Source organism: Oncorhynchus masou, chromosome 4 (genome assembly GCF_036934945.1).
Source record: "Oncorhynchus masou masou isolate Uvic2021 chromosome 4, UVic_Omas_1.1, whole genome shotgun sequence".
NCBI classification, from domain to species: Eukaryota; Metazoa; Chordata; class Actinopteri; order Salmoniformes; family Salmonidae; genus Oncorhynchus; species Oncorhynchus masou.
In genome coordinates this window covers 9,151,977-9,170,348 of record NC_088215.1, presented here as the reverse complement: position 1 = coordinate 9,170,348, position 18,372 = coordinate 9,151,977, and the positions used below count along the sequence as shown (strand labels likewise).

At 45.6% G+C, this 18,372-nt stretch overlaps 1 protein-coding gene across 7 annotated transcripts in view; it reads right to left on the bottom strand.

The window, feature by feature from the left end:
- Positions 1–18,372, bottom strand: part of LOC135522894 (regulatory-associated protein of mTOR) — a 211,878-nt gene that overhangs the window by 141,900 nt on the left and 51,606 nt on the right. For all 7 annotated transcript variants that reach the window (XM_064949578.1, XM_064949609.1, XM_064949587.1 and 4 more), the window contains exon 5: positions 541–699. In XM_064949578.1, coding sequence (XP_064805650.1) covers positions 541–699 — 159 coding nt within the window. The remainder of the gene's footprint in view (positions 1–540; positions 700–18,372) is intronic.

Here is an 18,372-nt window from a genome sequence, read left to right as displayed (position 1 = left end):
TGTACGGCTGCGTCCCAATTCGCTTATTGGATTGGACAAGGGGAAGCAATGAAAGTCCTGGTGTTGTTTCTGACTGCTGTACTGGGAGATACTCTGTGGGAGTGTTTCTAGGAGGTGGACCGGGGGGGGGGGGGGTCAATGGGACCTTGGCACACCGTAGCAGACAGTAGGCTGCAGGGCTGGTTTTATAGGACTCATCATTAAGGGGAATAAAGAGAGGAAGAGGAGAGGCTCTGGGGTGTACTGGGGAGAGGCCGCGCCCAAACCAAGACAGGAGCCGTGTGTCATTTAGAGTGGGTGTTTCCTTGTGTGAGTTGTCCAAAAACATTATGTATTTCTGTAATAACTATTTTTGTTGTTGGTGTGGGTGTGTCTGTGGGATAACTTGTTTAAGTCTCATATCAGTTGACCCAATGGACCTGCTAGTGTGGGTTTGTGTTCGTGTGTATTCAACGACTGGACTTTCGTCTTAGTACGACTGTAGAGGCAGAAGTCATCATTGGGCGCGCGTGTATTTCTGCATGTCTATGTTTCTCTCACCTTGTTGAAGACCCAGATCTCCCCGTTTACGGTGGGTCGGGGGACCCCGTGTCCATTGTAGTGGAAGAGGACACGCTCCTCCTTGGCGTTGCGTCTCAGGGACGTACACAGCTTCTTCACCTCGTCTACTGTGGGGTCCAGACTCTGTTTGTAACGTGCCTGAGAGAGAGAGAGAGAGGAGAGAGAGAGAGAGAGAGAAGGAGAGAGAGAGAGAAGGAGAGAGAGAGAGAAAGCAAGAGAGCGAGAGCAAGAGAGCGAGAGCAAGAGAGCGAGAGCAAGAGAGCGAGAGCAAGAGAGCGAGAGCAAGAGAGCGAGAGCAAGAGAGCGAGAAAGAGAGCGAGAAAGAGAGCGAGAAAGAGAGCGAGAAAGAGAGCGAGAAAGAGAGCGCGAGGAAAGAGAGCGCGAGGAAAGAGAGCGCGAGAAAGAGAGCGCGAGAAAGAGAGCGCGAGAAAGAGAGCGCGAGAAAGAGAGCGCGAGAAAGAGAGCGCGAGAAAGAGAGCGCGAGAAAGAGAGCGCGAGAAAGAGAGCGAGAAAGAGAGCGCGAGAAAGAGAGCGCGAGAAAGAGAGCGCGAGAAAGAGAGCGCGAGAAAGAGAGAGCGAGAAAGAGAGAGCGAGAAAGAGAGAGCGAGAAAGAGAGCGAGAAAGAGAGCGAGAGAAAGAGAGGAAAGAGAGAGAGGAAAGAGAGAGAGAGAAGAGAGAGAGAAAGAGAGAGAGAGAAAGAGCACAAGAAAGAGAGCGAGAGAGAGAGAGCGAGAAAGAGAGAGCGAGAAAGAGAGAGCGAGAAAGAGAGAGCGAGAAAGAGAGAGCGAGAAAGAGAGTGTAATGATTTGATACGATTGTGTGTTGTGTTATCACGTTGCGACAACTACCGGCCTCTCATCTGATCTGACAACATGCGTTCGATTAGAGAAGAGAGGCGAGAGAGAGAGAGAGAAGGAAAGAGACGCGTCTCAGTTTGAGAGCGTGGACAGATGCGTACACCATAGTTAAAAATGTACTGATCAATAGACAGATGCGAGCGTAGAAATATGAAAAAGGGGGGTGAAACGAGAGGCAGGCCAAACACACACAGCTCCCTCACGCTATTATTCTGAAATCAAAGGGCGACAGGTCTTTTCAATTCAACTCCCTCCTCTCCTCTCATCATTGAACAACTTTGGAGAAACCGAGCACGTGACAGTCCTTCCAGGCCAATGCCAAGAGGACTAGAAATAACTAGATACAACTGAATAGCGGTGCTGAAAGTAGGTTAGGGCTACGGGTCTTTTTTTTGTTCTATTTTAACACTATGAGAAAGGAGGTGTATTTGCGTCATTGCTATCCTACCTGGGGAGAATAGAAGAGACTATTGTGTTTGCTGTAATAGGCTTCAGTGGCATATTTAAATAATGGTCCTGCTGCTTTCAAATGAGGGAAACGGGCCTCGTGGTCAACTAGCAATAAGAGCAGAGTGGGACAATTGCCTGCTCTGTGTGTGTGTGTGTACACGTCGTCGTACACATATGAACGCACATGGGAATCATACAAACAGTCAAACACAGGTTCTCTCTCGCTCTCAAACAAGACGCGCACAAAACGTCAGTCACCTGTCCGCATCTTGTACGATAGAAAAAAGTGAGCAATAAGAAATCCATGTTTATTTTTCATTTTTTTGTGCTCCAACTACGTTTTTACCTCGAGTCCTTTTGGAAGTTTTTCTTGGCAGGCCCTTCTCATGACCGCACAATATTACACCAACAGAATGCCCATTCAACCTAGTATTAACCAGTTCCCATTCAACCTTGTATTAACCAGTTCCCATTCAACCTTGTATTAACCAGTTCCCATTCAACCTTGTATTAACCAGTTCCCATTCAACCTAGTATTAACCAGTTCCCATTCAACCTAGTATTAACCAGTTCCCATTCAACCTTGTATTAACCAGTTCCCATTCAACCTAGTATTAACCAGTTCCCCATTCAACCTAGTATTAACAAGTTCCCATTCAACCTAGTATTAACCAGTTCCCATTCAACCTAGTATTAACCAGTTCCCATTCAACCTAGTATTAACCAGTTCCCCATTCAACCTAGTATTAACTAGTTCCCCATTCAACCTAGTATTAACTAGTTCCCCATTCAACCTAGTATTAACCAGTTCCCATTCAACCTAGTATTAACCAGTCCCCATTCAACCTAGTATTAACCAGTTCCCCATTCAACCTAGTATTAACCAGTTCCCCATTCAACCTAGTATTAACCAGTTCCCCATTCAACCTAGTATTAACCAGTTCCCCATTCAACCTAGTATTAACCAGTTCCCATTCAACCTAGTATTAACCAGTTCCCATTCAACCTAGTATTAACCAGTTCCCATTCAACCTCGTATTAACCAACCAACTTCTTAAACTCAATCAGTTCCCATTCAAGGACTTCTGCATTTAACCCACACAATCATTAGAAACACCAAGCTAATTAGCAACGAACCAAACAGTCCAATATGTATTTGGGTTCAAAGACATCATCCAGTCTTCCCCATTTGGCTTTAAACACGCCTTGAAAGGAAAAGTTGCTGATTGAGTTTGGTGCAATCAGATAGGACCGCAGTCTGAACACTGCCTGGCGGATAGACGCTCTCAACGATCCAATGTTAGTCCTTATGAGATCAAGTGTTATCAGCAGCTGCTAATTGTGTTAGAGTTGGGATTTCACAATCGGGTGTGAGTGGGGAGAGATGGGACGGTAACTTGATCAGTTTAGGCTGACTAAACTTTCTTCAAGAGAGCGTGTTTGATGGAGGAAGAGAAAAGGAGAGGAAGGGGCAGAGTAGGAGAGAGAAAGGAAGAGAGAGTGAAAGCTCGTTTGTGTTATGTGTCCATCATACACTCAACTGCTGTTCCCCATCTTGACCTGAAGGGGGAGCCCTGGTACACCACTGGGACTCCTTGCAGGTAAGTCGATGCTCCCAGGAAGTCCTCCTCCCATCTATCTTCTATCCTCCATCTCTGCAACGAGCTCCCAAAGCCCAGCAGTTTCTGAGCAGTCCCATTGGCAATGAGCTGGGAATTTGAGGTGTGTCTGCCCTTCCAGTCTCGGTCTGTCTCTATTGAGGTTTCCATGTATTGATCCATCACTCCTTCTAAAACTCTAACCGACTCCATTGGTGCATGAAGTGGTTCTGTTGTTTCTGTCAATGTCAGGAAAGATATGGTGCCTGGCGCACGTCAGCCTGAGCCGAGCTGAACCCTGTCTGCTTCAAGGAACGAGTACCAGGGAAGGACACAGATAACCAAAAGCACAAAAAGACAGACCCTTACAATCTCAGACATACTGATACCGTAAGCCAGCCACACACACACACACACACACACACATATATACGGGCTTAGCCTACACGGGCACACAGGAACACACACAGGCAGTCAGGCACACACACAGAAACATTTTCCACTGATGGTGGACCTGTGGGACTGGGTATAATCCCTGTACTAGAACAAGGAAAAGCACAGAGCGTAACCAACCTCTCATCTCTGATCTGCTCCATAACAATAAGAGCCTAAGTCCCAAATGGCACCCTATTCCCTCTGTGGTGCACTACTTTTGACCAGAGCGAGCTCCAAAGTAGTGCACGGCATACGGTGTCATTTGGGACCGAACCAGGGTGAAGAAGAAAAAAAAAAAAAACGCCCCATCATTAACACACTAAACCTTTCCCTAAAGCCATTCTCAACACTGAGGGGTACAGGACGGTAAGCCCACAGGGACATTAGAGACTAAACTCACTCTGATTACAAAGATGGATGGTATTACCAGCCGTGCATAAATTTTGTGTAACAAAAATACGTGACACAGAGAAAGATGATTGAGAATGAGGAGATACTACTACAGGCAGATTGTAAGCTTGTCACCAGTCGGATAGTTGTTTTTTTTTACCAGAAAGACTGAAAGCTGATAATCTAACAGACTGAAGTTGAAGACCAAAGGCATGTATGCAAAATAAAACAAGTTGCAAAATCAAATTGGCCTTGAATACTTTTTACAGATACATTTGTTGCAAGGTCCAACAGCAACCTTGAGCTAAAAGCACCAAAGAACAAGCAAGGATAGACCATGTCTGAAGACAGTTTGTATAGTTGACACGAGCAGTGGCTGTGGCACCCCCACTTGTTGTCAATAAACGGAAATCTGTTGAGCGCTGTGCCTTTTCCTGTCAATGGAAAGGGCTGTTAACATGTCAGCACAAATACTTGGATTGTTTGGCTGAGAACGAGAACCACAAATCTAAGAGGGATAGAGAGAAAGCGAGAGAGGAAGAGAGAGCGAGTAAGAGAAATCGAGACAGTCATTCCTCAAGCACTGTATCATCTTCCTGCTTTCAGCTGCCCAGATCAATACTGCTGAGGAGAAATGATGCCAATGGTTTGATGGTGCACACACACAATGAGCAAGCCTGTACTTCTGTTCACTTTCATTGCATGTTCAAAGACACACACACACACACACACACACCCTTTCATAGATCTGTCAGTGATGACGTGTGTTGGTAGGAGCCAGGGGCTCCTTTACTTTGCATTCTTCCAATTCGCACTTCAGGAGATTGAAGAGACCCTTCTGTTACTCCTGTTAATAGACACTCACAGTCAGACACATTCTAGTCACAGTAAAGGTGATCGGTAACCTTATGAAAGTCACTATTTCTATGAAGGGTACTGTCCTTGCCAGACTGTGAAATTGCGTCGCATGAGGCAAGTGTCATGGCAGAATCGTGCCACCTAGTAAAAGATTCTCCGGTACTTCTGTATACTTTTCTTGCCAGTAGTTCTGAAAGTAGTGCTCAACAGCCAAAAGTGGTCTCCCAAAATTGCATCATATGTGCAGATACAGTAGGTGCACAACTTTTTGCACGCTCTCCCTCTCTGCTCTCTCGTCTTTTATTTTGTTTGTTTTTTTGAATTTGACCCCTTTTCTCCCCAATATCGTGGTATCCAATTGTTGTAGTAGCTACTATCTTGTCTCCTCGCTACAACTCCCGTATGGGCTCGGGAGAGACGAAGGTTGAAAGTCATGCGCCCTCCGATACACAACCCAACTAAGCCGCACTGCTTCTTAACACAGCGCGCATCCAACCCGGAAGCCAGCTGCACCAATGTGTCGGAGGAAACACCGTGCACCTGGCAACCTTGGTTAGCGCGCATTGCGCCCGGCCCGCCATAGGGGTCGCTGGTGCACGATGAGACAAGGACATACCTACCGACCAAGCCCTCCCTAACCCGGACGACGCTAGGCCAATTGTGAGTCGCCCCACGGACCTCCTGGTCGCGGCGATCCCAGAGTCTCTGATGGCACAGCTGGCGCTGCAGTACAGCGCCCTTAACCACTGTGCCACCCGGGAGGCCCTGCTCTCCCATCTTTAATCCAGACTGAGCTGTAAATGTTTATTTTCTTTATTTCACCTTTATTTAACCAGGTAGGCTAGTTGAGAACAAGTTCTCATTTGCAACTGCAACCTGGCCAAGATAAAGCAAAGCAATTCGACACATACAACACAGAGTTACACAAGGAATAAACTAAACATACAGTAGTCAATAATACAGTAGAACAAAAGAAAACAAAAAGTCTATATACAGTGAGTGCAAATGAGGTAAGATAAGAGAGTTAAGGCAATAAATAGGCCATAGTGGCGAAGTGATTACAATATAGCAATTAAACACTGGAATGGTAGATGTGCAGAAGATGAATGTGCAAGTAGAGATACTGGGGTGCAAAGGAGCAAGATAAATAAATACAATATGGGGATGAGGTAGGTAGATGGGCTATGGTTTACAGATGAGCTATGTACAAGTGCAATGATCTGTGAGCTGCTCTGACAGCTGGTGCTTAAAGCTAGTGAGGGAGATATGAGTCTCCAGCTTCAGAGATTTTTGCAGTTCGTTCCAGTCAATGGCAGCAGAGAACTGGAAGGAAAGACGACCAAAGGAGGAATTGGCTTTGGGGGTGACCAGTGAGAGATACATGCTGGAGCGTGTGCTGCTATAGTGACCAGTGAGATGAGATAAGGCGGGGCTTTACCTAGCAGAGACTTGTAGATAACCTGTAGCCTGTGGGTTTGGCAACGAGTATGAAGCGAGGGCCAACCAACGAGAGCGTACAGGTCGCAGTGGTGGGTAGTATATGGGGCTTTGGTGACAAAACGGATGGCACTGTGATATACTGCATCCAATTTGCTGTGGAGAGTGTGGGAGGCTATTTTGTAAATGACATCGCCAAAGTCAAGGATCGGTAGGATAGTCAGTTTTACGAGGGTATGTTTGGCAGCATGAGTTAAGGATGCTTTGTTGTGAAATAGGAAGCCGATTCTAGATTTAATTTTGGATTGGAGATGCTTAATGTGAGTCTGGAAGGAGAGTTTACAGTCTAACCAGACACCTAGGTACAGTGCCTTGCGAAAGTATTCGGCCCCCTTGAACTTTGCGACCTTTTGACACATTTCAGGCTTCAAACATAAAGATATAAAACTGTATTTTTTTGTGAAGAATCAACAACAAGTGGGACACAATCATGAAGTGGAACGACATTTATTGGATATTTCAAACTTTTATTTATTGGATATTTCAAACTGCCGCCCCAGTGTAGCATGAGTTAAGTCTAAGCAGACTGATCCATTGTGGAGGCCGTGGGAATGGCACGGCCCCTCACCAAGACATGGGCTACTGAAATGGTATATGGATGTATTATGTAAGAGAAGGTGTTGGAACACTAGACCATGGTGCGATGTGCGTTATAGCAAAGTTAACCAGCATATTCCCGGCAGTTAGGAGACGAGCAAACAGCCCTGGCCTTAATTGTCTAAGAAAAGCGAGGAGAGAGGAAACCAACTTAATTAGGTCTATAATCAACAATCTAACTTTTCATAAGTCATCCATTCATCTGCAGTACCAGTCATTCTTTTACCCCTTTCTCTCCCCAATTTCATGGTATCCAATTGGTAGTTTGTCTTGCCTCGTCGCTGCAACTCCCGTACGGACTCGGGAGAGGCGAAGGTCGAGAGCCGTGCGTCCTCCGAAACACAACCAAGCTGCACTGCTTCTTGACACAATGCCCGCTTAACCCGGAAGCCAGCCGCACCAATGTGTCGGAGGAAACACCGCACACCGGGCGACCGTGTCAGCGTGCACTGCGTTCGGCCCGCAGCAGGAGTCGCTAGAGCGCGATGGGACAAGCGAATCCCTGCCGGCCAAACCCTCCCCTAACCCGGACGGCGCTGGTCCAATTGTGCGCCGCCCCGGCTGCGACAGGAGCCTGGACTCGAACCAGGATCTCGAGTGGCACAGCGAAGCAGCCTTGGATCGCAGCGCCACTTAATGCTTGCTGCTTGTGCTTTTACAGACTGGGAGGATCGGGAGCTGATGTAGTAGTGGTGGCAGAATGCGCTGTGAAAACCTCCACCCCCAGTGGTGTGTGTCAGCTACAGGGGCTACAGGCCACCATGTAATCACCACATAACTCTGTTTGCAGCGTACACTACTCAGCTCGCCCCCTTGGCACCATAACGCGGCTGTTTTGCCGTGTAGGCCAGCATCACATAACTCTACCATGGCCACTGGGCTAAATACAGCTAGACGCTGCCGTATATCTCTTCCTTCGCCGTTGTATGCTATAAAACTAGCGCCTCAGGACCATGACGCGACAGCTAAGCCCTTTGGCATCACATAACTCTACCTCAGACACTAGGACACAAATAACCCATCATTCTACCATAGCCAGCTCCAGTCTAAACACAGCTAATTGGACCAGGACGCCATTCTAGAGTTTTGGTACATAGCTCCAGTGAACAGCCTCAGTACAGAGGTCCAGCAAAACGCTCTACTCCTACGGGCTCAGCTGTCAGCTTCCCAATCCGCTACTTTTCTCTCGTTCTCCTCTAAATCAACGCTGATTCCAATTTCCAGCCAGAATTGATTGATGAGGGATTGGTGTGGCAGCAACGCCAGAGTCCATTACTAAAGACGGAGTCTGGGAAAGGCTTGGGGACTTCCGGCGTGTGCTGGGGGATTGAAGTGGGAATTGTGTCCGGATACACCAGGAAGAGAGAGGAGAAAAGTGGGATGTGGTTATGGGAAAAAGAGAGATGAGTGTTTCAGGGTTACATTTAGAATGTGGGGCAGTCGGGCAAACAAGGGGGAATGCAGGGATCTACCGGGCATACCTGTAGGTATGTAAACACACAAACCTCAGGTGATTTCAGTCACAATGTGGATGATTGTGGTAGAACTCCTCCCCCTGGTTATGGTAAATGATGGGCCCTCAATATCCCAAGGGGTTTGGAGTTGGGTTTCCAGAAAATATACACACAAGTAACACACACAGGGGTATGATATGGGAGCCTGTAGCGGTATCCAGGTCAGGTGTCTTTCTGCCTACTTCAGATCTTTCCATCTGATTTAGGGTCCATTGATCAGGTTATAAATATGTCTCCTCCTGCTCCTCAGGGATCACTGGGTTATTATAAAAGGCCCTGATCAATAAAGCCTCTCGAATGAGGGGATGATACCCGACATGTTTTATAGCCCGGTGAGTGTGTTTACTGGAAATGTGTGCGTTTTCAGAAGTGTAGTTATAGTGCGTGTCTGTGTATGTGTATGTGCATGTCAGTGAGTGAGTGAGTGAGTGAGTGAGTGAGTGAACTTCGCAGTCTCAATGTAAGACTCAGCGCCGAGGTGTGTAGTATAGCCGGTGGCAAGGCCATATGAAATACTGGGTCAGGGGGCTTAAATGATGCCTCTAATTGTAATGCTTAGAAACTGCTTTGTGAATAGTGTGTGGGTGTGTGTGTGTCTCTCTCTCTCTCTCTCTCTCAGGTGAGCTCTGTGTACACCCAAGTGTGTGTTAATGACTGCAAGTCTTACTCCCTTGCACTAAACACACTTCCAACCCAAGTCCCTTGGGCGAGCTGCATTGGTAAACGGCAGAGAGAGTTCTCCAGCCCTCCCGCCCCATTCCAGAAAAAACAGGAAAAGGAAAGTGTAAAAAAAAGAGGTCTGTATCTCCTAATCTACTAGAAGTGGTATCTACCCTGCTGATATAGAGACAGACATGGAACAGATATCTTGAGATTGATACCAAGGACAAAAGTTCTGTATGAGACTAAACAGCAAATTACCTTTAATTCACTTTACAGACATTAAAATTGAATTCAGAGAAACTGAAGTCTGCATTATTACACTTAAGTTCCACGAGGACCAAAAGACGCTTAAAATAACAGTGTTAAGACGCACTTGGCATGTGATGGGGACGGTAAGCAGGCAGACCCAATCACATTACAAATTACAACACATTAACACGGTGGTTCTGTTTTTAGGCCCTCGGTAAAATACACCGTGACGGGATCACCTCTGCCCGTCTACATCTCACCAGCGTTCCCACCGCTCGTGTGTGTACCTTTTCCTCTCCTCGACCTGCCCGCTCTCTCTCTCTCCCTCTCCCTCCCTGGGACATGGTGTCAGTGCTGCAGTATTATTCACCCTGTCTGTGGGGGGCAGAGCGATTGTGTGTCTGGAACAGAGGCCCTTAGGCTAAGCCTGCTGTCCTCAGACCTCAGCCATGGGGCCAATACAGGGCAAGGTTTTGCATCATTCACTCTTCATCTACACACATTAAAAATACAACACTACATGGAAAATATGCCTGTAGAGAAAAGAGACGGGATGGACAGAAAGCAAGTAAAAAGGCAGGAGAGAAACTAGGAGTGTAAGAGACTTGCAAGAGAGGAGAGAGGGAGCTGTGGCTCCAGAGGAAAGCAGATGCAGTCGAGGTGGTAAGGTATGGAGAGATGAACCCTCTATTAAAGAAGAAAAGGATGAGGAGAGTGGCATTGGGTGACAGGCCAAGAAATAAACCAGTAATGGAAAACGGAAAGGTAGGCTCAACGTTCAGAGATGATCAGGTTTCAAAAAACAAAAATATGTCTGTTGCAAAGCAACGTTCAAAGCAAACCACTTGACCTTAACTTCCTACGTAATTAAATGAGAAGCAATTCATTTAGAACAGAAAACACTGTATGAATGGGTTAACTAGGCTAACAGATAAATATAATGTCAAAACATTCAAGTAGGCTTCAAGTGAACCAGGAGGAGGACCAAAAGGACCAACTCAGTCTAACGCTTAAAGATCCAACCTATACTGAACAAAAATATTAAACGCAACATTAACGCATTGGTCCCATCATTCATGAGCTGAAATAAGAGGCCTGAAATTTTCCATATGCACAAAAATCGTATTTCTTTCAAATGTTGGCAACAAAGGACTCCTTTGCCAAGAGAATCCATCCACCTGACAGGTGTGGCATATCAAGAAGCTGATTAAACAGTAAGATCATGACACAGGTGCACCTTGTGCTGGGGACAAAAGGCCACTAAAATGTGCAGTTTTGTCACATACGTTTTGAGGGAGCGTGCAATTGGCATGCTGACTGCAGGAAAGTCCACCAGAGCTGTTGCCAGAGAATTGAATGTTAATTTCTCTACCATAAGCCACCTCCAACATCGTTTTAGAGAATTTGGCAGTACGCCCAACCAGACTAAAAACCGCAGACCATGTGTAACCACGCCAGCCCAGGACTTCCACCAGCTTCACCTGCGGGATCATCTGACACCATCCACTCGGACAGCTGATGAAACAGGCACATTTTTGCCTGTAATTAAGCCTTTTGTTGGGGAAAAAAAATCTTTGATTGGCTGGTCCTGGCTCCCCACTGCACCCCTGCCCAGTCATGTGAAATCCATAGATTACAGCCTCATGAATTAATTTCAATTGACTCATTTCCTTATATGAACTGTAAAAGCTTGAAATTGTTGCATGTTGCATTTACATTTTTGTTCAGTATATTTAAAATGAGAATCACAGCATCATGATCATGAACGGATTAACATAACGTCAAGGCTCCAAGTAGGCTGAAGTGGGTTGAAGAAGGCTAAAGTGGACCATCCAGAAAGAGGGCCAAAAGGTCCAACTATATATGGAGTAAGAGTGTCTACCATTTTAAATGGTTTCTAATCACTGTCATGTCATGTCCTGTGCATAGGTTGCCTTCCTAACGATGTGCGTACTTAACGTAGAGATAACCTACTCATGTATACTGCTCCAGTAGCGATCTGTCTTCATTAGACTGGCTTTAGTCACCGAGTGGCTGTGATGAACAGCTTCCTCTCTTACTAGGCTACCTAGCTTCAGAGAGAGAGGGGTAGTGTTCCAAATTGGAGCCTGTTCCCTTTCTAGTGCACTACTTTGGACCAGGGCTCTGGTCCAAAGTAGTGCACTTCCCAGGGAATAGGTTTGCATTCGGGACACACGCTGAGAGTACAGACAAGCTCGACGCCTTCAGCCCGATCTCTTTCAGTCTCTTCCTCAGTCTCCCTGCACTTGTCCTTTCTTTCACCCTTCTGCTTTGTTCAGACTGCAGGCTCAAATCACTTTGGTCCAAAAAGCAATTTACAAGTGACCAAATGGCATTCGTGTATTCAGACAGCCGTCATTTGCTGACTGACACGTCTAACGCTAGTTGTGAAAGTAAAGACAGGTGTCTGTGCAGTGGTGTAGGCTGATTGGTGGTGGTGCTTCCCATCACTCAGAGGTTGAGTAGCTAGCGAAGGTGACAGTGCCTGCCATGGAAGTTTCCCAGTCACGTCAAAGAATGATCCAACTTTCAAAAAAAAAAAAAAGAAGTTATTTTTGGCTAGCCACAACCGTCAACAACCGAGCTGTTTAGCTTGTAGGCACACTCACCAATGCTTTTGTAACCAATTAAAAAGCTAGTTAGCGAGAATTTTGCCATTTTCAACAGAGTAGCTCACAAGCAACAAGATATCCCAAGTAACAAATACATCTCATTTGACCGTTCAGACAAGTCACATGGCTAGGAATACGATTTCTATCTGACTTACAACCACCTATAGAGGTGGTTTAAAGCCGATTTGAAAATATCAGATTCTATGTGCTCAAACTACAGGAAAAATATCAAACCTGTCAGATATGCCAACAAAAAAATATATGGATTTGAGTCACTTCAAACTGCCCATGTGTGAACAAGGCTTTATTACCTCTCCTCTCCCCCGTCCCGTCTCCCAGCACAGTAGGTCGTTGAAGTAGATCGTAACAGAGGTACAGAGGCAGTCTGCCTGGCCAGAGCTTTAATTGTAGCTGTCGTGTAAAGACACACAGCTGGCGAGGTGGGTAGTCAGTCCCCTTTGGAGGCTGAATCAGAATCGTCCCAATGGTTTCTGTCACACTACCTAACAGTTTGGTGGGACGGAGAGGTGGGCACAGCCAGGTAAGAGGTGATGGGAACAGCCACACGTTCTCACACACAACTTCACCCAGGGTCATCCCATGCCTCTACAATCTGCACAAAGACAATTACCACCCGCTGAGGCTGGTACCAAATCGCGGAACTGATTTTATTTTGCAGACTTTCTTCTTTTCTCGTTCTTCCATACTTTTTCCAAACACCCCCCTTCTACCTTCCTCTATCCATTCCTTTTCTCTATTTAAATCTCTACTGATTAACTAAAAGGGAAACTTCACAGAGAATAGAGTAGTGTGAGAAGACTAAAGATCAAGTTCAATTAATATGACAAACTAGGGAGTCCAAGAAAAGGTTGAAAATGATCGAGTGCACTACCCCAAAAAGAGATTTGGAAGCTCAGCTCATTCAAAGTTATGTCCAGTCAGCCAGTACAGAAAATGCGTACCTCTTCTTCTCCTCCTCCTCCTCTTCCCCGTTTCTCTCCTTTTATTTCTCTACACCCTGCTGCCCCTTGCTCTGTCCTGCCTACTGATTCAGTGTCCAGGGCGAGCCCTGCCACGCACCAGTCAGTGTCCTGAGCCCACCTCGGCTTGCACACACGCAATCTCCTTTACTCTCACGTGGCCACCGAAGCCATCAGTGACAGGAGATTATGGTCAGCCACACACACCTCCGCCACGCTCCCACATATTGCCCTGTATACAATGGCCACCGAAGCCATCAGTGACAGGAGATTATGGTCAGCCACACACACCTCCGCCACGCTCCCACATATTGCCCTGTATACGATGGCCACCGAAGCCATCAGTGACAGGAGATTATGGTCAGCCACACACACCTCTGCCACGCTCCCACATATTGCCCTGTATACGATGGCCACCGAAGCCATCAGTGACAGGAGATTATGGTCAGCCACACAAACCTCCGCCACGCTCCCACATATTGCCCTGTATACGATGGCCACCGAAGCCATCAGTGACAGGAGATTATGGTCAGCCACACACACCTCCGCCACGCTCCCACATATTGCCCTGTGTATGTCGGCCACCGAAGCCTTCAGTGACAGGCAACATCTGTCTGGCCAGAGGACAGAAACATTACAGTTTGAGGAGACATGTATATACTGTACTCTATACCATCTACTGCATCTTGCCATCTTGATGTAACGCATCACTAGCCACTTTAAACAATCCCACTATTATATGTTTACATACCCTACATTACTCATCTCATATGTATATACTGTACTCTATACCATCCACTGCATCTTACCTATGCCGTTCTATACCATCACTCATTCATATATTTTTTAATGTACACATTCTTCATTCCTTTACACTTGTGTTACTCGTTGGATATTACTGCATTGTCGGAACTAGAAGCACAAGCATTTCGCTACACTCGCATTAACATCTGCTAACAATGTGTATGTGACAAATAAAAGTTTTGATTTTTGATTTGATTTGAGACGGACTGAATCCTAAACAGTGTGGCGAGTGTGTGCTGATGAGTGAGATTATGTGAAGAGTCATGAACAAAACAGTGAATCCTCAGCGGTTTGTGAGCACATCACGCCTGCCATGTCACAAATGCGCGCCGTACATTCGTCGTCGAGGGCTCTCAGTCCGTTCACAGGACAGACACTCCCCTCTAGTACTTTTATTACCCCACCGCCGGGTTTACTGAGGGCTCAGATGGAATCAGGTTTCACGTTGGAACTAAAGCCCTGCTCTGCGTTGGAGCTTCCGAGAGGAGACCGAAGACGGAACGAGAGCGCAAGATAATGCTCAAATGATCACAGTCCCATTCCCTGCAGCAGTGAAAAGCGGATAATCCCGTGTAGCGCTCTCCACTACTAATTGTGTCACCGGCTCACAGCATGGAAGGCAGTGAAAAGAGTGAGAAAAGTAGAGCGGGAAAGCCTGACACACTGTTCTCAGAATCTGAAGATAATCTACCAATTCTGAGAACTGGGTCTGCGAGTTTCGAGTCTCTTTACTTTTGTCACTCTTATCGACGCACATCAACTGTGAGTCTTGAGGGGTGTGTGGCGAATGGAAGGACGCGTTGCAACCTCATTGCGTAAACACGGACACACACACACACACACAAACGCATAATAGACAGTGAGAAGGGGAGACACACTGCACTGAAGGGTGCATGCGCTGCAGATGGAAGGATGCTGTAGCTAACTAAGTAAGCAGCTTTGAGGAGGACAGGCAGGCAGGCCCAGACCTGAACCTCCTTATATCAGCTCTAACACAAGGCCAGACACTCACATCCCTACATTACAATAGGATTAGTCTCATCGGTGTGATCAAATATAGGGTGTTTTAAAAGCACCTTTGAATCGAACACACAGGGTGTTTCTAAAAATAAATGCATAATACCGATGGTGCGAGCAAGCAAATTGGAGCACGGGAGGGTCGGGGTTTGAGTCCAAGTCGAAGTTTGCGAAATGGAGCACGGAAAGCACTTCTCTAATGCGTACTCGAATGAGCAGAAATATAAAAACGGCCATTAAAAAAAATATATAATCAATGGCGCCCATTATTTTCACTGAAGCGAGAGAAAACATACTTCGGAATTAAATATTAAAAATCAAATCGTTATTTGTCACATACACATGGTTAGCAGATGTTAATGCGAGTGTAGTGAAATGCTTGTGCTTCTAGTTCCGACAATGCAGTAATAACCGACGAGTAATCTAACCTAACAATTTCACAACAACTACCTTATACAAACGCGTAAAGGGATGAAGAATATGTACATAAAGATATATGAATTAGTGATGGTACAGAACGGCATAGGCAAGATGCAGTAGATGGTATTAAGTACAGTATATACATATGAGATGAGTAATGTAGGGTATGTAGACATTATATTAAGTGGCATTGTTTAAAGTGGCAAGTGATATATTTTTTTACATTAATTTTCCATTGTGCCTCTTCACATCAAAATGTTGCCTGAATACAATACTTGAACTTGATAGGTTTATAAATATATGCGGTGTAAATTTTGGCATGTTTACCTGCCTACAAAACCCACTGTCGCATGCGTAGATCACAAGCCCATATTAAGTCAATAGTGTTAACTGGCGAGCTACTATTTTTTCGCTAGCTAACAGTAGTTTGTCATTTTCTGGTTAGCTACATTATTACAATTCACATATGCTGTATCTAGCTAATAGTTATGAAGTAAAACGTTTGCTGTGTGTATATCTTGTTTGGTCTCCATTGTTGCCACTGTCTTGGTTGGAATTAGGTTCAGTGAATTGGGAGGTGTAGGGTGAGGTAACACAGTAATGGAAGTGCTTCTCAAATGTTTGTGCGCTCCACACTCTCGTCCTCACAAGAACGTACTCAGAGAACATCCTCGGAGAATGCACTGGTAACATGAGTGTGTGGAGCACGGTTGGATTGCATATTGAAAAATGTCCACAGATTTCAATGACTCAACACACTTGTCAGTGGCAAAGAGAATGGCAAGGACAAGACTGGGTGGCAGGTAGCTTAGCGGTGAAGAACACTGGGCCAGAAACCGGCCGCTGGTTCGAATCCCTGAGGCGACTAGGTAAAAAGTATGCCGATGTGCCCTTGAGCAAGGCACTTATATTTCAACCTAATTTCTGCCGTCAGTAGCCCTGGATAAGAGCGTCGGCTACATGAAGCAATAAAAGCCATTTCATCGGCCTAAAAATCCTATTCAAGACGGGAGCTTTTTGTACTCTTCAACATTAATTTCCAAGAAATCTGTCAAACTGGCAGTTGCAATGTCATCTTATGACAATGAGCTGTAACTGAATGGTCTCGACACATAAAACCAGTATCTTTCTGGCACTTTGGAATAAAGAGGACAGAAGAAGTAAAGGCAGCCAAGTGGAACTCTTAGTACAAGCCCTGTGAGAAAGTGGCTTATTCAGGCATCCACTTGCCGGACCCTTCAGACATGAGACCATTAGCTAGGGGATGGACACACACACTAGGGATCCCTTAGAACTGAAGTCCCCACAGTCGCTAATTGGGGGAGAGCAGAAAAGCCAAGGTCCCCAAGTTCAAAAGCAACCAAAGCACCAAATGGCGGAAGGAGCTGGTTGAGTGACAGACGTGTGGATGGAAAATGCGTGTGAAGAAAGAATGTGTGTGCGCACGCAAATGACAAAGTGTATGTGTCTGATTGAGACTGCTGATTGAGTAGTCGTGCAGAAGTATACCAAGACACGCGTATGCCTCATGCTTCACTTTACCTTGACAAGCCAGAGCAGGAGAATGTTGATGTATATTTAGATGAGGTCACTGGATAAATGGAATATGACACTTAATATGCACTGGGAGCCCGTCTGAAAAACCAGGCATTCGAGAATGTTCCTTGAGAAAAGACAAGTGAATAGACTTCTATTCTCTACAGTATTAGTACATCTAACAATAAAGAACAAGTGCATTGATCCGAGACCTAGACCAAGGTTCTGCATTATTTTACAGTAATAAAGAGGCAACATCTGGGAGGGAAGAATACATGCCTCTAGAAATCGACGGCAACAAACTAAGACCAAATTGTACAACAGCTTGGCTCAGAAGTAACCCTTTATGTTACGGTACACGTGCAACTTTGTAGATCGCCAACGATGAAGCCTTGACTGGCTGTTCTGGGCGCAACAGAAAAATCCTCAGACCAAACTCTTCGGGAATTGTGAGAGCCTACATCTTACGACAAAACTGACTGGAAAATGGATAGAGAAGATTGCACTAAACAATGTAAAACAGAAGCCTCGTCATTCAGCAGTACTGCAGCTGGACTGTAAAGCAGTTTAGCTGTGCGCCTCAATTCAATCACCCTTCAAAACAGCACTACATTTGACTTGATCCTTCTTGAATACTGAATGGACATCATGACGTTACAGACTGAGGTAATGTGGTATATTGAAAGTTGCTTAGTACAGTCGTGGCCAAAAGTTTTTAGAATTACACAGATATTAATTTACACAACATTTGCTGCCTCAGCGTCTTTAGATATTTTTGTCAGATGTTACTACGGAATACTGAAGTATAATTACAAGCATTTCATAAGTGCCAAAGGCACTTATTGACAATTACATGAAGTTGATGCAAAGAGTCAATATTTGCAGTGTTGACCCTTCTTTATCAAGACCTCTGCAATCCACCCTGGCATGCTGTCATTTAACTTCTGGGCCACATCCTGACTGATGGCAGCCATTCTTGCATAATCAATGCTTGGAGTTTGTAGGTTTTTGTTTGTCCTCCCGCCTCTTGAGGATTGACCCCAAGTTCTCAATGGGATTAATGTCTGGGGAGTTTTCCTGGCCATGGACCCAAAATATCAATGCTTTGTTCCCAGAGCCACTTGGTTATCACTTTTGCCTTAAGGCAAGGTGCTCCATCATGCTGAAAAAGGCATTGTTCGTCACCAAACTGTTCCTGGTTGGTTGGGAGAAGTTGCTCTCGGAAGATGTGCTGATACCATTCTTTATTCATGGCTGTGTTCATAGTCAAAATTGTGAGTGAGCCCACTCCATTGGCTGAGAAGCAACCCCAC